Source organism: Sorex araneus, chromosome 6 (assembly GCF_027595985.1).
Source record: "Sorex araneus isolate mSorAra2 chromosome 6, mSorAra2.pri, whole genome shotgun sequence".
Classification (NCBI taxonomy): domain Eukaryota; kingdom Metazoa; phylum Chordata; class Mammalia; order Eulipotyphla; family Soricidae; genus Sorex; species Sorex araneus.
This window is the reverse complement of record NC_073307.1, coordinates 54,837,260-54,856,886: the sequence shown is the minus strand read 5'-3', so window position 1 is coordinate 54,856,886 and position 19,627 is coordinate 54,837,260. Positions and strand designations below refer to the sequence as shown.

General features: G+C 46.6%; 1 protein-coding gene across 1 annotated transcript in view; it reads right to left on the bottom strand.

Annotated features, from left to right (window-relative positions):
• CHRNA7 (cholinergic receptor nicotinic alpha 7 subunit) overlaps window positions 1–19,627 on the bottom strand; it is a 71,225-nt gene that overhangs the window by 31,928 nt on the left and 19,670 nt on the right. Inside the window, exon 3 of the mRNA XM_004617757.2 lies at window positions 6,727–6,771. Coding sequence (XP_004617814.1) covers window positions 6,727–6,771 — 45 coding nt within the window. The remainder of the gene's footprint in view (window positions 1–6,726; window positions 6,772–19,627) is intronic.

Genomic DNA, 19,627 nt, shown 5'->3' with positions numbered 1-19,627 from the left:
TTGGCTATATTCCCCTTTCTGGGTTGGCACACACTCGGGCACGGCTCGACTGTCAGGGCTAAAAGTGGAAATGAGGTTTCGTGCCTCGCAGCCATCCAACTCCAGGCCCTGCCCAGTTCAACGCCTACCGCTCAGCAGGTGCTCCCAGAGAAGAGATGAATCGGTAAATGAGACAAAAAGGCTCGGAAACAAATGATGCTGCAGCTGCTTCTGCCAGAGGAAATCTTAATTAGAAATAAACTGCACTGGAAGGAATTTTAGAAGTCTGCAACGACCGGCCCCCAAGCTGCGGGTGCTTATCTATGGAAAGTTTCATCTCAACATCTGACTAACGTGTCTTGGGGACTTCAACACCCTGTGAACAAGAAAAATATGGTTTTATTTTTATTTTACTTTTTTTTTTGGTGGTGGATACTGGGTGTGGGAACGTTGAATGACTGAAACCCGATCATGAACAACTTTGTGTATCTCATGGTGATTCAATTAAATGAATAAATAAAATATTTCATGTGAACATATATTTAAAAAGTGTTCTAAAAGGCCAAATCATCTATATTGCTGAAAATGAACCCCTTAGTAGGGCTGAGAAATGCGGGTACCAGGGAGACAGGCCCCTCTCTGGCCCCAACCTGGCACACAGGCTATGGTCCCCTCTGTGTAGAATGACAGGGATCAAATCCATGCAGACAAGTTCCCTTTAGCCCTATTTCTTTCATGTGTGTGTGTTTTGTTGTTTTTCTTTTTGTGGACGGGTCTTACTGGGCGACATTCAGGACTGACTCCAGGCCGTGCTCAGGGATCACTCTTGGGGGTGCTTGAAGAAACATATGTGGTGTTGGAAACTGAAAGGGATCGGCTGTGTGCAAGGCAAATGCCCTCACCCTTCAGGCCTCTCTCTGGCCCTTGCTTCTCATTTTTAAAGAAAAATGTTCATAGTATCTCTGTTTCTCAGCAGACATGAGGCCTGCCTGGCTTTATGTATTAAGGAAAGCTCCCACCTCAACCTCCAAACTGCAGGGTTGGTTGGTCTGGGGAGGTTGGGTCACACCCAATGATGCTCAGGGACGACTCCTGGCTCTATGCTCAAGGATCACACTTGGTGGGGCTCTGGGAACCATAGAAAGTGCCAGGGATTAAACCCAGGTTAGCCATATGCAAGAGAAATGTGGAACCTGTTATAGACTTTGAGAATCTGGATGACTGTGCTTGGCCTTATCTTGTCTCAGTCCTAGCCTAGGCTTGAGATTTTCCTTTCATGAATTTATTTCATGGAAGTCAGCCTCCAGCTGTGTTGGGGGGTGGGGAGGGAGGTGGGGTAGAAGAGTGGAGATTCTAGACTAATCCCAGCCTCCTGGTGACACATTCTGGTAAGGAAGGGAGGATCGGGTTCAGTGAGCAGAAAAATGGTTTGACAAGGGTGGCAAATGTGTTCAAATGAAGCAAGGAACTAGGGATCACAAGTCTGTGCACCCACAAATGTTACACTGCCTCTCTCATTCCATTGTGAGGAGGTCATGGAGGGACTGCTTGTCCCGAAAAGCTTTCCACCAGGATGCAGCAGGCCCCAAAGGGAAAAGTACCAGCATCCAGGCCTTCAGCTCCAGAACCTTGACATGTAAGGCCTTAAAGTCTTACCCAGCTCCTGAGGTCTTGAGGCAGGAGCCCAAGCTGAGCATAGACATGAGTGTGAGAAGCAAGGGGAGGAGCAGAGAGCATGTCACTGTACCTAGGACTCTGTGGGACTCATGGAAATGATCCTTGGGGAGAAAATGGAAAAGAGACAACTGCAGCTTTGGGAGAAAGACTCTTCAAGGCCAGCGGGACAGTGCAAAGGCCCTGGGGCAGGTGTGTGCATGCGTGATGAACACAGGATAGCAAGGAATGCAGGGGCACAGCAGAGAGAGGAGAGCAGGGAGGGATGGAGTTGAAGGTCGCTCCAAGGATATTTGCTTGTAAGCAGTGCAGCCAGGCAGGAAGTGCACATTTCCTGCCACTGCAGAGACCAGACAGGGTGGTAACAGCAAGGCTTTTGGTGGCTGGTGATAAGAACGTGGGGGGAGAGTGGGGAAGGGAATCCCCAGCAGCAAATCTAAGGGCACCATAAAGCCAAGGAAGGTCTAGAGAGAAGTGCCATAAACCAAGAGGGGGGTATGGGGGAGGAGCAGGGAGGAGGGAGAGTAGAGGGGAAAAGAGGGGGGTGGAGGGAAGGAAGGAAATGGAAGGGGAGGAGAGGGGAGAAAGGAGAGTAGAGGAGAGAGGGAGAGTAGAAGGGAAGAAGAGAGAGCAGAGGTGGGGGAGAAGGGGAGTAGGTAGAATGGAGGGAGGAGGGAAAGTGAGAGGGGGAAGGAGAGGGGGAGGAGGAGGGAGAGTGGGGGAGGAAAAAGAGTGGAGGGAGAGGAGGGAGAGTGGGGAGAAGGAAGAGTGGAGGGGAGAAGGGAGAGTGGGAGAGGAGGAGGGAGAGTGGAGGGAGATGAGGAAGAGTGGAGGGGGAGAAGGGAGGGTGGAGGGGAAGAGGAACACCCAGAGCATTTCCAAGAGGCTCTCAAGAAGAAATCAGTCTACTGACAAGGAAACTTCTGCAAGTCCCATGAGCTGCCCTTTCACATATGACATTTTATTTGGAGTGTGGGGGGGGGGGGACACATAAGGGAGCTCAAGAAGACCACTAGGGTCCTTCCAGTGATGACTAAGGTACCACACAGTGTTGGGAATCAGACTCAGGGACCCCGAATGCCACGAATGTGCACCAGCTCTTGGTGACAGTATTGAGAGCCTGTTAAGGTTACCAATAAAATCGTGACCTCCAACATTTATTTAGTTCAAGGTCCCTCAGACCCTGCCACTCTTTCTGGTTTCTGGTATGCATTATTCGTTCTCTGCAGCTAATTAAGGCCGGAGAAGCATGGGGACAAGGTTGAAACCAAAGGTTAATGAAGTTCTCCACCAAGCATACAGTTATTTTTTATTTCACAAGCACAGAAAGCAAAGTTGCTTACAGAAAGCTAATCTCAGCAAGAGATGTGGTTGATGGTCTTTGATGGGACTGATGAAAGATTTCAAATGATCTATAATATATTTTAAAAAGATAAACATAGAAGAAGTTAAATCAACAGAAGGATGAGAGGTGGCCGGAAACGGGGCGAAGCCAGGCAAGATAAGCATCAAGCACAGAATCATGAGAGTGTGGGGAAAGTTTAGTGAAAATTCCCTCAATCTGACTTTCTGGTGTGTTTGAAAATAAAGTCAGTGGCAGTGAGTGTCTCAAGGTGTAAGAAAACTCCATGTGGATTTTTAAAAGTCAGTTTGTCTTTATGCCAAAGTAGAACAAAACCATGAAGGCTGGAAGCCCATTGAGATGCAGATTGAGGGGGCCCACAGCAAGCCCAAGCACAGGAAGAAAAAGCCTTGATAAGAACATTAAAAGAAGACCACCCCACTGGAAGTTCCAACTCTTCCCCACAATATCCTAGCAACACTCTCTACCTCCCAGGGCCTAGGGAGCAAGGGAACATAAAACCAACTTTCAAAGACCAGGTGTGATTCACACCTTGAATTCTTTGCATTTGACCAGACCAACAGAATGAGAGACTCACTCATGAAGTTACAGGCAAACAGATCTTGATGAATTTACCTGGGTGAGTGGCAGAAGCAGCTGAAGCAACTGAATTGTTATTCGAGTTGCCATAACAAAATGCTCTTCATTACCAGCCAGACGTGTAAGGACATCTGCTCTTAAAATTACAGAGCTAATGGGGAAACCTGTCAGTGTCTCATTCCACGCAATAGAAAATTCATCTGTGAAGACATTAATTCATTTAAAGCAAAGCCCCACATTCGGTTGGCCTTGGCAGAACCCAGGACTACTGGACCCAAATATTGAACCAGGCCTGGTATCACCAAAAGGACCCCAGACCCTAAACACTTCTTGGTAGCTCCCACCCCCAAGATGTATTTTTATGACCAAGTCCCATCTCTGGTAGGTGACTTTACTTTTTTTTTTTTAAATGCTTCACACTTATTAAAATTCATCATTTGCAACACCGCAATGAATTACGAGTCATATTCACTGGAGTCCTAAATCAATGCAGAAGAAAGAAATGTAACACTAGTTTCAAGGCAAAAGGTTCAGGTTCATATTTACATCGCAGAGAACCAGGATGAGGCAATGAAGAAAAGATTTTCTAACAGAAAATTCTAAGACATAGGGTAAAAATTGGATGTGAAAGTAGAGTGGGGAAAATAAGTACCAGTAGGTTGGCTCCATGGCTTGGAAGCTGGTCTCACTTGCTGGGGGAAAAGGCAGCTCAGATAGAGAAGGGAACACCAAGTAAAATGTGGTTGGAGATCCCGCTCGGGAAGGGAGATGTGTGCTGAAAGTAGACTAGAGACTGAACACAATGGCCACTCAATACCCCTATTGCAAACTACAACACCCAATTGGAGAGTGAGAGAGACCAAAAGGGAATACCTTGCCACAGAGGCAGGGTGGGGTGAGGAGAGATGGGATTGGGGGGGAGGGATACTGGGTTTATTGGTGGTGGAGAATGGGCAGTGGTGGAGGGATGTATTTGTGAACATTGTATGAGGGAAAAACAAGTTCTAAAATGTGTGAATCTGTATCTGTACCCTCATGGTGATTCACTAATTAAAGAATAAAATTAAAAATTTAAAAAATAAAAAATTTTTAAAAAGTAGAGTGGGGAAAGAGGAGGTGAGCAAACTGCTCGATTCAGGAAGAGCTTGTTGGGGCTGGAGTGATAGTACAGGGAGCAGGGGGGGGTTGCCTTGCACACAGCCAACCCATGTTCAATCCCTGGTATCTGATATGATCCCCCAAGCACTGTCAGGAGTAATTCCTGAGTACAGAGCAAGGAATAAACCCTAAACATCACTGGGTGTGACCTAAAAAGCCAAAATATTAAAAAATTACAGATTGTTACCAATATAGTTGTGTGGATTGAAATGCTGAGGGCTGATATTAGGAAATATGGATGAATTTCCTTTTTGTAATTTTATGTTACAGTTTAGGTAACATGGTGACATTACTGTTAAGGTTTACAGTTCTAATGTACAAAGTTTCTGTCCCTTCACTGGTGGTGAAGGGACCAAATTCCTCAGACCCTCCACCACTGGCATCTATGTCACTTCTTGTCACTCTTATCATCCCCTCACCCACTGGCATCCGAGCTCATCCAAGGTCAAGTGTCTATCATCATTTAATACTATCATTCCCTCAGTTTCTCTCTGTATCCCAAATTCCTTTTCTCTTTGACTTATTTCACTTAACACCTGGCCCTCAGTTCTTTCAACGCTGCAGTGAACTGCAGATTCCATCTTTCCTTAGGTCACAACTGGGTTTTAGACTGGCTGGAAGGTAGGGTTGGGGAGTCAGGGTGAAAGGAACAGTGGCCATTAAGCACCCTACTGTCCAACAGTATTGATGATCAGATGGCAGTGATGGCATTTGTAATTAATTAAATGTGGCTTCGAACTTCAGAGGCCAGGCTGAAAAAAAAAAAGAAGCATCACTGGAATACAGTGATTCAAACCTCTTGCAGGGTTAGTGGAGTGGGAAGTGATTAGGATCTTAAGAAAACACCAAAGATCCAATAAGGATTCAACTGCACTTTTCAAGGGCAATGAGTTTTGGGGGAGTTGGAGGGCTGGGGGCACTGTAGCACCCCGGTCCTGGACTTGGAAATGCAGGGGTTGTCTTGGGATAATGGGGGGAGTCTTGTGGTCATCACGGAATACCCACAATATTGTATAAAACAATATTGGCTTATTGTTTCAGTTTTTAATTAAAAATAGGGGCTGGAGGCGCATACGCTGCCTGAGCACATGTGCTGCTTGTGCCCACGTGGCCGAGCAATTGTGGTGCCCGAGCACATGTGTCGCCTGCATCTCCCCCCTTGAGATGTGTACTTTCATGCTTTCGTGTCCAGTGCTAGGATGTGTGTGGAGCTTCCTCCACCCTTGGAGAAGCCCGCGTTCTTTCTTGAGCGCATTACTCCTACTGTTTTTTCTTTTCCTCTTATCCCTTCCTCCTTCCCTCAGAAACCTCTAAATAAAATCTATTTACTTCAAAAAAAATAGGGGCTGGAGGGAAAGGACAGCAGATATGGCACTTGCCTTGCAAACAGCTAACCCAGATTCGATTCCCAGCATCCTATGTGGTTCCCTGAGCACTGCCAGGAGTAATTCCTGGGCGCAGAGCCAGGAGTAACCTCTGAGCAACACTGAGTGTGGACCCAAAACAAACAAACAAACAAAAACCCCTTTTTTAAAATTAAAAATAGGGCCAGAGAGCTAGAACAGGGGCTAATAAAGCGTTTGCCTGGTACCTCATTGGCCAGGGTTTGAATCCCCAGCTCCAAATCCTCAGGGCACCACCAGGGGGCACGCTTGAGTGCAGAGGCAGGAACAGCCCTTGAGCATTGCTGGGTGTGACCCCCAAAACAAAATAGTAATAATTATGATGATGATGATGATGATGATGATGTGCTCCTGCCATTCACCAGTGCTTTGCAATGAGGCACCTCTAAAACTGCTCCCCAGTGCTCTGGGGTTGAGACAGCCGGCAGAACCCAGCAGGAGGTGAGTTTCACATCCAAAGGCTTTGTGTCCCCATGGTGCCCGTGTGAGCGGCTGGGGCCAAGTCCTGACTCGGGGGGGTGGGGGTGGGGACCTGGGATTTCCTACACAGACAGGCAGGTCTCAACTTACCATCTGCAGCCAAATGTTGGTGGTTAAAACTTGATTCTTCTCATCCTTAAAAGGAAAAAGAAAAGAATTGTAAATAATTTTTCTGTGGCTCCTACAGACGTGGTGTGATGATTCTGTGGTTGGGCACCTCACAGGAGTGCAGACTGGAATCATTTTTATTTGTTTTTTTGTGTGTGTTGGGGCGGCGGGGGGGAACCTCCCAAGTGGTGATCAGAGGCTGGTGTACTCAATCACTTTTGGGGGGCAAGATATATCCTCTCCAGGCAACCAGACCAAGAGCCAGAAAACTGATGTGATCTGAGCTAGGAGCCAGTGAAACTTGCTTGGTCACAGGTGATGCTGTTGTTAATGGAATAAGAACTAGTCGCCCAAGAGACGGGCAAGCAGGAAAGGCACTGGCCTTGCACTCAGCCACCCGTGGTGGCATCCCTGGCACCCAGATGGTCTTTGTCAGGAGGGATGCCTGTACACAGAGCCAGGAGTAAGCCCTAAAGACCACCAGGTGTAGACCCCCCCAAAACAAAATGAGTATATGGAAACCATGGCCTGGGTTTCCCAGATGGAGCACTGGGGCGGTGGTATGAGCATTCAGTGCATGAGACCTTGGTTTCACCCTGGTACTGGCCCTGGCAGCACCACCTCATCCTATTAAAGCCTGCATGAAGGGTGGGGGACATGTGGACGAACATAGTCAGGGACCAGGTGAAGGTGCCTGTCTGGTTTGTACCCCAGCACTGCCCAGTGACCCAGTAATCTCCAGAACCACATTCTTGAATCCTCACCAGAAAACAGCCAAGAGACCTCCCAGTCTCTTGCCAGGTTCCCCTCAATCAAATAATTCATAAAACCAGAGACAGAGGGACAAATTGCACCTGAGCCACTGACTGGGATGGAACGTGGCTGGTGGTGAGGAGAGTGCCAAGGACAGTCTGGGTCAGGAAGCGTAACCCTATAATCCCCAAACCTCCAGTTCTATAACTAGTCTTTTCCCGTGGACCTACTAAGAGACTGAGAGTGTAAATCTTCTTTCCCTGAAATGATAACTTCCATTTAAAAAAAGATGGCCAGTAATTTGGGAATTGATGGGAATGATTGGGGTGGATGAGAGGATTTCACAGAAATATATATATTTATCTACAACTCCACCCAATTCTATGCAATTAACTATGCACATTTTTGACAAGGCAATCATACCTCAATAAAGTGTTTGTTTTAAATACACTTTAAGGAACCATGTTTTAAAAATCAATCTCAAAAAGAAAAAAAAATAATCAATCTCCCCAAATAATCAAATCTTTGCTATAGATTACTGTGATTCTGATGATAAATAATAGGCTATCTTTCATTTCTATGGCTATTATCTTTCTAGGAGTTACAAACTGACATTCAAGATTATTATATGAAGCTACCAAATACTTTTCTCTGTTTCTGTGTAGTTGAGAAGGGAAAAGGATATAAAACTGAGAGCCATAGATCAGTGTCTAATTCCTTGTTTGCAGGGAAAATTGCTGGAGAATAAACATTCATATTTATGTAACACCAAGATTGCTTCTTTTATCAATTGAGTCTTTATGCCAACCATATTTTTGACTTAGCATTACAGAGTAATAAACCAAAAGTCAGATTTTCCCTGATCGGTGAGATATTGGGTCTGACAACAGCCTCATATCCAGAATAAGGAATAAGCTAGTACAAAACAGTAAGAAATAAAAGAATAGGGAATCCAACCCCAAAACCAGCGGAAAAAGAAAAAGAAATTTGCCAAAAAGGCATCCAGAACTAAGCTCTAAAAATCAGATTGCTCACTCTAAAACACAATTTCCTTTCTTCTGAATATCACACACACACACACACACACCACATCACACACACACACCACATCACACACACACACCACATCACACACACACACACACACACACACACATACACACATGCATGTATGCATGCACACATGCACGTTTCAGAACACTCATTGACAGTTGTGTCCACTCCCCAGCCCGAGGATTCTGGAAGCACCTGCAGATTCAACACTCCCATATCAATTCTGTGTGAATTTCTACTCCCAGCACCTCTCACCTTCCCAGCTGGAGGGACAGCCTGCAGCCACCCACCCGTCATGCTTTCCGACATATTCTCTGCTCCCCTTGCTTTGTTTCTTTCTGGAGTGTCTGTTGGTACAGAGAAAGGCGGGCAGAGCTGGATGCTGTCCTCTACAAGCTGTATCCCTGGGGTCCAGTACATTTCTCCACAAACCTATGTCTTAACAGAAACAGGTCCCCACTGTCCCTCCAGCGGGCTCCAAGGATCTCTTTCTATCTCTGTCTCTCTCTCTCTCTTACACACACACACACACACACACACACACACACACACACCCTGTAGGTAACACTCAAGGTGTGGCATACTTCAAGATGCAACTCTTAGTACTGGGAATATTTCAATATTTCAAGCTGGGGACAATGTAAAGCTCTCGCAGGCTCAGGAAAAACTTTTCATGACCTGCAGAAAATTTTGAAAATAGAGAACTTCGGAGTGAGTGTTTGGATCCCCTGTATTTCATGGCCCTCCAGGGTAGCCCTGCATTCAAGAGGGCTCTAGGGACTGGCTGGCCCTGGCTCTGAAGCATCTCTGGGTGTGGCTCCTATCTAAGACAATGATGTAAAAAACTACAGAGAGTTGTCTCTGATGAGGAGCACTGCCAGAAACAGTGTTTCCACCAAAGCAATATCTCCAGGCAAACATCGAATTACAGAGTGTCCGGTCTTCAGTGCAAGATGCCACCCCTGCCCCTGATGCTGTTCTCCCTCCTCTCCCCTGGACGCTGCCAGGTCCCGCATGCCATCCTTTAGCTGCAGGGTGCAGGGAGAGGGGTGCACGCCATGCTAGGGGTGCAGATGGAAGCTTGAGCTCTGCGCCTAAGCTCCACCCCAGCCCTCTGCCCTATAAGTGTCGTGTCTGCTGCGGTGTGTGAGTTGCTACGGGTGTGACTCCATTCAAGGGGAGTGATTCCCACATGATGCCTCACTCGCCCGCACCGCCCCAGCCCAGCAGAGGGCACCGCCAGGGCACCTCCAGGTTGCCCTTCCTGGAGGAGGCCCCCTGAAGCCCGCTGAGACCTTTATAGACATCTGCTGGCTCCCCACAGAACTGCTGCACCTGCGGGGATCAGCCATATGTATGGGTCGAAGCAATAAGACAGCAGGGAGGGTGCTTGCAGTGCACACACAGCTGACCAGGCTTGATCCCCGGTACCCCACAAGGCCCCCCAGGCACCTCCGGGAGTAATACCTGAGCGCAGAGCCAGGAGTAAGCCCTGAGCACAGCTGGGTATCGCTCAAAACCCAGAAACAAACAAACGAAAACCCCACACATTCCCGTTGACTCTACCCCAAGCACTGCACTGAGGCCAAGCTGAAGATCCCTGAGCCATTTCTACCTCCAGGACTCCCCAGAGAAATTCCAAACTCTTTCCCTTTATTTCTGATTCCCCAAGTGGCGGCTGCACAGCTCTGAGATACTATTTTTAGGAGCACAGGCACGAGAAAGGCTTTAACTTTTTTTCCTTTTCTAAAAAATCATAGGAGAGTTCACACATGGAAGCGATCTTCCTTCCAGCGGGGCTGGTGCGTGATTCCCAGCCAACGGTCACCCCAGGAGACACACATGGTCTATTCCATCAGGTTGGGACCCCTAGGAAGCCCACATGACAGATGAAGGGGGTAAGGGGTATCTCCTCCTCTGACCATTGCCCACCCATGTCCCCTCAAAGACACGCTGCCCGGTGCCACGCTGTGAATTTGCCAATGATTAGTTAGGGACAAGTACAGGGTGGAGATTCTTCAACTGTCTACTCATGACCGCTTTGTGGCCCAGAAATGCAACCCGGGAGAGCAACTGTCAGAAAGCTGGGTTCATAACAGTGGTTGGTTTCTGAAGTTCTAGTCTTGGCCCATTCTGAAACCTTTTACCAATTTCTCCAGTGATGCCACAGGGCGGGGGATGGGGGGCTGACACAATTCGCAGTCAGAAAAGCTCAACTCCAAGACATGAAAGAGAGGAAACTGGAAAGAACCAGACATAAGCCTTGGGGGACCGTGGGTGAATGAATGAAAGTTCAAAACTCATGAATAGGATAGGGATAGGAGTGATAGCACAGTGCGGAGGGCACTGGATTTGCATGTGGCTGACCTGGATTCAATCTCCAACACCCGATATGGTCTCCTGAGCCCACCAGGAGTGATCCTTGAGTACAGAGCCAGGAATATAAACCCTGGGCACTGCCAGTTGTGACCCAAGAAGGCAAAAACTAAAACAGAACAAATACAAGGACAAAGATGGCTTAGCCAGATACAAAGAAGCATCTGGAAACTAAATAAATACATACATAAAAAGGCCAGGATGAGAACAGACTGCTGTGTCTTTCTTCTTCCTAACTTAATAAAGCTGTGGATCAAATTAAACATGATTCCAAAGACGAGATTATAAAATACCTGAATAAAATAAAAGGGAGACGGCAGAGCTAAACAAATAAGCAGTGAGGCAACACGACATTGTGGCAGGGCTGAAAAATTAAGACGCAGAGAGGAACAGAACAGACACTGTGGAAAATCAAGTTAACGGCATGAAGACTAGGCATGAGGTCATCAGAGACTGTCCAGAGGAAAAACACAAGGCTATTAAGGTGGTCAGAGAAGGGGGTGGAAAAAAGCTGTAGGACCATTGTAGGACCAGGAGTGGAGGTGGAGGCAGAGGGAGACACAGGAAGGATACAGCGTGGGGACATGAGGCCTCAGGGTACGTGGGAAATCAACTTTGGATCTGGTCAAATCACTAAGTCTAAGGGAAAAGTAAAGCAAAAGCTAAAAGAGCTGGTGTCCCAGTGGGTAGAGTGAGGGGAGAGAGATAGCTTTGCCAGTTCCATAGGCCTGGCTTTGGGGGACAGCACAGAACCTGGACACACTTCTATGCTCAGCCACAGGTATCAGGAGACAGAGAAGTTTGTTGAGTAGGGATCAGGGTGGTATGCTTATCAAATTTCTCAGCAACGAGGGTTTGTGTTCCGTTGGACATTATGGACATGATCTGTTGGTCCCTAGATTCCCATTGACTCTAACCCACACACTACACCAAGGCCAAGCTGATGGTCCTTGAGCCATTTCTACCTCCAGGACTCTGCAGAGAGATTCCAAACTCTGGAAAGTAGCAGCAACTCTGAGCCAAGAATTGCTGAACAATGAATAACTCGAGTTATGGTGGTGAAGAGGTGTGGTATGGGTATATACAGAACATATATGGTAAATGTACAGACATACATCTACAAACTACAGAGCCCACAATATTGCAAGCATGGGAGCTAAACTCCAATGACCAAACTTGCAAATGTACCAGCCAAGAAGACTGACCAGGCATCAGGGGGTACCTGGGGACATTGTTGGAGGGAAGCAGACACTGGGGCTGCAACTGGTTTTGGAACATTGAAATTCAACTATGTATAACTATGTAAATCACTGTGCCTTAAGAGATAATGTTGTTAAAAGTTTTTTGAGAAGTGTTCATATTGTTTTCCAGAGGCTGGACCACCAAGCTGACTTTTCCCGCTAAGGGTGGTGCCATCCTTTTGCCCAATATCCACACCAGCACTGGTTGTTTTTGTTCTCCTTGATGTGGCCTCACTGGGGTGTGGTGCTACCTAAGTGCTGTTCTGGCTTGCATTGATGGTAAGAGATAGCGAATGTTTTTTTTATACCCATGGGCCATCTGTCTGTCTTCTCTGAAGCAGTGACTGTTCATCTCAGCATCTACCCAAAGGCCCACAAACATTACTGCCAAAAGCAATCTGCACCCCTGTGTTTACTGCAGAACTATTCTTATTAGCCAAACTCTGGAAACAACCTGAGTGTCCGAGAACAGCTGACAGGATAGAGAAACTGTGGAACAGACACACACCAAAATATGACTCAACTCTACAAAAGAGACAAAATTGTGCAATCTGCCACTGCATGCTGAGTGGAGTTAGCCAGAAGTTATGGATGTGGGACAGAATATATGATAAGAGAATAACAGATCATCTGAGACAAACAGATTCTGTGAAATTGAGAACTGAAATGGAATTGAGCTTAGCAAGGGCAGGGGACATGGGACTTTGTTGTAGGAAAACAGACACTGTGGTGGAAAGTGCAGAGTGGGGACATTGCATGCGTGGAACCCCATCATTAGCAGTATTGGAAACCACTGTGCTCAGAAAAAAAAAATAAATTTTTAACCAAAATACTGCTGGTCCAAGAATAAACAGGGGTTAAGGCCCTTGACTTGAATTTGTGGAAATTCTTGTCCCGTGTATAATCCCCCAAACTCTCCAGGAGTACTCCTGAGCACAGAACCAGGAGCAGCCCCTGAGCAACGCCAGGTATGACCCAAGAATCCTTTTTTTTTTAAAAGTGATCCAGGCTAGTGGAACTCGAGGCACCAGATGGACGAAAAGAGAGCACACATAAATAAGCAAGCTCAGAGTCTAATGAAATAAGAGAGCAAATGGAATTTAAATAAAAAATCTTTTTCCCCAGAAAACAGGGCCAGGATCATGTGCCACCAATGCAAGATATAAAAATGTTCTATGAACAAAATACTAAAGGTCAAATGCACAGGAATAATTCCCCAGCCCCAAACTCAGACCAGAAAGCCAATAGCAAGACAACACCGAGTGAGTGCATATGTGTAAGGATTGGAGTGGGGTCAATGCACAGATAAAGGGGAAAGGGCAACAAAAAAGTGAGAACAGGACAGAATAGGAAATGTGACCCTCAGATCACAAGGCACTTTAGGGCTCAAGAGCAGAGGAGGGACAAGGGAATGGTCCTTCCTGAGAGCAGACAGAGGCTGGAAGCAGGAAGACAGGAAGAATGAGTCAAAGAGAGCCAACACACCGAGAAAGAAACAGTTTCAGAAAGAGGAGATGCAAAGAAGGAATGGCTGAGACATTTCCAGAAGACAACCTAATTCTCAAGACACAGTTCTCAGGGCCGGAGCCATAGTTGGTGGAATAGATACATACTTGGATCGCACGTAGCCAAGCCAGTCTACTCTCTGCCATCGCAGGAAGAGTCACCCCTGAGCGGGTTTGGGGTGGGGGTGGGAGCTCAAACTCAAAACAAAAAAATTGTAGATAAGATTGTAGTGAATGAACTCGCTGCTGATATCAGAACACTAACTCAAAGCAACTCAATAGACGTTGAGGATCCCATCAACTATGTCCAAACATAGGGTCACTCTGCCCTTTGGGTCACTCTGCACCAAGCACGGAAGATTTCAGGGGAAAAGCATAGGGTCTGGGGGGACCTTACTTCCCCGACTTTCGGGACTGGAGAGAGGGAAAAAAAAACAGAGAAAATACCCTCAGGAATGCAGACTCGGGTCCCCTCAAAAGCCCACAGGATCAAAGATTCTATCCCGTGCCCTGTAGAGCCGCTGTTCCCAAAGGAGTCTTGCAAAATTTTTTCTGCATCGCTATCAAATCTAGGAACAATGAGTCTCCTGCAGATATTTAGGTGCAAATCCTACTCTTGGAGATAGGGAAGAAAGAAAAAGCATAGTGACTGGCATCCAGAAATATCTTGCCTTTCATTCAAACTTGTGACCAAGTTGGAGTTCGAACACGCAGTTCTTCCAATGCTGGGCTGATTCCACCCAGAAAGGAAAATTTTACACCTCTCTCCTCACCAGCCCTCACGTCCCATTGTCTCAGGCCAGAAGGGCTCCTTGTTCTCTTCTGCCTGGAACAATGAGGCACTAAATAACCCTGCTATTCACAGAGCTCTTTTCATCTTCAGAGAAGGACCCAAAAAGCTGCACCAATTACCAAGAGAAATGTTCTCTCACAAGCCCAGAGCGGGAAGAAGGGTGCTTCTTTGTAATGCAGGTGATTAACTAGTTTGCATAAAGCTCCCAAGAAATTCTTACTTTTATAAATGACCTTTTGCAGGGTAGGGGGGTGGGAAACCTGTGAGCCACTTAATAAGGGAGAGAAATGTTTCCACCAAGCACTCTAAACTGGGCCAGGAAGAAAGAACTCAGGATGGGAGTATGCCCGGGTTGAAACAATCCACACAAAACTCCCAACATGCTACCCATGACCACTCTGTACACTTGGACAAAAAAAAAAAGTGAATGAGCAGGTTCAGGGAGATGGTACAGCGGGAAGGGCAGCCCCCTCCCCTTGGCTGACCCTGGTTCAATCCCCAGCACCCCATATAATCCCTTGAGCCTGTCAGGAGTGATCTCTGAGCACAGAGCCAGGAGGAAGCCTGGAGCAACACCAGGTGAGGCCCAAAAACCAAAATAATAGTAATAATGGGCACCTATTTTAGGGGAAGAGGCATACCCAGGAGTTCTCAGGGATTACTCCTGGCTTTGTGCTCAGGGATTAGACACAGATGCACATGCAAAGGATATGCTGGGTCCTTTGAGCCATCTAGTCACCTTTTTTTTTTCCTTAATAGGGACCACACCCAGTTGTGCTTGGGGTGCCCATCAAAATCAAAGCCTTGCACACACTAAGCATGAGGCCTGACCCAGCTCCTAAATTACTATTTTAGTCAGACTCAGAAATGCTGAGAGAACTGGTAAATTGTCACCCCAGCCACTAGTACAAATTGATACATACTTTCTTCAAAACAACCTTTAAGTTAACCTTTAAGTCAAGAGACAAAAAAAAATGGTAATCCACCACTATTACCGCTCTGGGCTAATTCCACAACTATGAAATGATTCTAAAGCAGCAGCAGAATAAGTCTGGAAGTCTAATGATGCTGTCTCTGTGGTTATTGATGGGTTATCAACTTGCTAAGTGCCCAGTAATAATATAGAATGGCAGATCAGATCCAGGAAGTGAAGACTGAATAGTCACAAAATACTTCCAAATTAATATCTTCACGTAGAAATAAAGCTAAAGCCAAAGAGAATCACCTGGGCACGCTTGGATGTGCCCCCACAGAAATAAAAACACCCAGACTTAAAATCTAGTCTCAGAACCCAGCCCTGAGCTTCTTCAGAATATTTGGCAGGGATTTCGGAGTTCTGCCGGCGGTGGGGGAGGGGGGTCATTTCCTGCCTTTGCACACCTTCTCCAATTCAGTTGCAGAGGCAGATTTGAAGTCCTGAACCATGACAGCTCTGGAAATCATACTCTCCCGCCCTTAGGTCTGTGCTGTGCAGTCCTTTAGCAGCTTTCCTGAATCAATTCTGAGAGGTCTGTATTGTTGGCCCCTGGCATCCTTGGGAGCCTGGTTAGCTGAGCTGTCAACAGATTCTGATGGCTTGACGGAATCTGCAAATGTTCATCTCCGTGTCAGTACAGAGCATTGCCGGGGAGGGAAGGCCCAGGTGACAGCCACAAGAGTGACAAGATGACTGGTTAGAGCCGCAGGATCCTGCACACACCCAGCTCCTCCACAAAGAAGTGGACCTGGAAGACCCTTCCCAGGGTTCCCAGCATTCTCCACTCTGGAGAGAACCATCCAGAAGGGCAACAGTTATGGGAGTGACAATGCACACGGCATTTGGAAGTCAAGAATTCATAGGTGAGTTTCCCATTTTTCCAGGTGGCGTGTTGAAAATGGGGGCAGGGCAGGACTACCAGCCCCCTCAGCCCGCTAATGGGGGTGTGCAGGACTACCAGGCCCTTCAGCCCCCTCAGCCCAGAATTCTGATTGCCAGGATCTAATGTCCACATGCATTCTGGGTCTCTGAAGATGCTGCTCACCTCAAGAAAAGAGTGAGTCCTACTAAGGTCCCCAAATACCAGTCCAGCCAAAGCAGGCAATGGGGAAGCCAACTCCTCCAACAGCACCAGCATCTGGTGTTAATAGACACACCACACACTCACACATACATACACACACACTTTTATACATGCATGCTCACACGCACTCAAACACAGTCATTCACACAGACACAATCACAGCTGCTCACACACCCTCACACACATACACACACACTTATACATGCATGCTCACACACACTCAAACATGATCATTTACTCAAACACAATCACAGCTGCTCACACACACTTGCACACACACATCTACTCTAATATATGCATGCTTACACACAACACACTCAAGCAATCATTCACACAAACACAATCACACCACTCACACAAACTCGCATACACACACACATACACCCTTATACATGTATATTCTCAGTCATTCACACACACAATCACAGCCTCTCACACACACTTGCAAACATACAGTCACACACTCCCACATACACATGCGGACTCACGCTCTCACACATACTTAAGTCATTCACCATTCACACACATATACAGTCACATGTAGTTACTCACACATACACAGTCACACACATTCACATTCATTACCAAAGTCACCCACCCACACACATACATACTCTCATTCTCATCACACATACTCATACATACTCACAAACCCTCATTCCGGTTTCTCTCTCTTTCTCTCTCTCTTACACACACAAACACACACTTCCACTACTAATCACATAATAAAAACACTCACATAATGACACAGACATTAATCACACATACACAAACACACTCACATCCATTTAAACACCCACACAGACATCCTCACACAGACCACACAATCACGCACATATTGTCCTTCTAACAGGAGAAATGCTTCACCATCAGAAGCAGGGGAGGGAGATTTGGAAGGAACAGACCATAAATGAAGCACATAACACCCTTAATAAGACAAATCATACCTGACGGCAGCAATTCTGTCATACAGGACAAGCAAACACAGAGACGCGGTCCAACAACATCAACAACATCAAGTTATACAGAGCAGATGTTCTCCTGTTAAAATATCTATGTCCTGGATGTCAGAAATGAACAGATCAATAGCAGATCATATTTATTTACAGGCATAATGACTCATGCACTGAAAATAAGGATTGGGGGGGGAAATCCACAAATAGGTGACCCCACACAGTTGAAACCTATGTTCCAGGGCCAGCTCTGCTGGCCTGCATGAGTTGTTCTAAGGAAAGGGCTGTGGGAATCCCAGAATTTAGTCATGCAGATTGAGCTGCTGTGACACAGGGAACACACTTGAAGCCACAGAGAGAAGCTGAGACCATCCTGGTAGGGATCAGATCTGTTTCAGATTGGAACCGCACACTAAGCCCTCAGGGCCAGAATTATTTGTCATCGTTGGCCCCTGTTGATATCAAATTTGTCGACAGATTTCCCTCAAGATGAAAGGAAATCCAGTTTCAAAAGTCTGTGCAGAGGGGCCAATTTAGTAGCAGACAAGAAGGTTTCGTGAGACAGATCTGGAAGATACAGAAGTCGCATCTGAACACAGGAGAACCTTTCGTAGTTCTCATGCCATGCACAGACATGAGTGAGCAAGACTCAGCAACGGGAAAGAGATGATACCATCCTCTCCAGAGAAACTCGACTAGAAAAGAAGCATAATCTTAGGCCACTACAGGGCTCGGGGTTATATTCATTTCAAATTGTTTGCATATATGCACTGTGCATTGACTTAATTCAGAGTTGCCTGAATTTATTTAGCTTATCGTTGCCTTTTTCAGAAGAAAATGATAACAAATTAGCATTTCTCCACCTGGGGAATCTCTGTAATATAACAATCAGAAAGCACTCCCCAACTGCCCCCGAAGCCACTATACTACCACCCTCGCATGGTTCAAGCACCCACCAGGGGCCAGGATTGCCAGCCCTCAGAGACGCTGATTCAGCCTGAAGGTGAGCCAAGGAGGGGGCGGGTGTTGTTACTGAGGTGTGCAGTGGTAGCCAGTGGGAATAGCACTGAATCCTCACTTTCATCTGGGATGACCTTAGCTGCGGCCATCACGCTAAGTCAGATTGTAGTCACTTTGATCACATGTGCTTGATTCAGAGATGGAGAGGGAATCTCCAGGAAAGAGCTGGAAGGATCTGGAAAACAGATCCTGTATCTCCTTCCTTGAGATACAGGAAAGCTGCCTTCCATGGCATCAGCGCTTAACTCAAGTTGCAAGAACTCCAGTGGCACAGGGCAATTTCCTCTTGGCTTCCCACCCACGCCCCCTGGGACCCTCAGTGTAGGGATGGGAGTTTCTGAAGTTCCTACCATGAAGGAGAGTCTAACCTCAATAGCAAACGTTGCTGTTTTTTATTTCACTTCATTATTTTTTCTTTTTGGCAGGGGGGCCTGAAGTGATGCTTCAAGGTGCTTCTCCCTCCCAGCAATTCTCAGACAACCAGACCCGTGGTTCAACGCTAGGGTCCAACCATATAGGGCTGCTCAGATGCTATGATGCTAGGGATTACCCAGGCTGTGTGTGCCACATCAGTCAAGTGTTTGAGACTATGTGGTGTCAGGGATCGAACCAGGGTCAGCCCCATGCAAGGCATGTGCCTTAACTCCTGTACCACCTCTCCAGCTCCTTACACTGTTTTTAATAATCCCAAATATGGTATTTATCTCTGAATTATCCTCTGCAACTCATAAATAAATCACTGGATATAATGGTAGGGGGGAAGATGAGTTTGGACTAGAAGGGATCTGAAAAATTCTTTTTAAATGTTTTTGAGGTAGAAGTTTTCAGATCTTGAAATCACTGTTTCTTCCTTGCAGCATTGTATGCTGCACAAATTACTGGTGTCAAAATCCCTCCACTTCTGTCCCATGGTCCTGCTCCACCTCCACCCCGTCCCCTGACCCCAGGTCTATTGACTGAGCGTGTGTCAGGATTTATTTTCACTAGAGATTGTGCAATCCTTTGCTTTATTTCTTCATCCTTTACTCTCTGGGTGAGAGTAGCCAATATTTGTCTTCTACTTTTCAACTCACTTCACCTCACGCTACACCCTCCAATTCCATCCAACTTATAGCAAACTGCCCCGTTT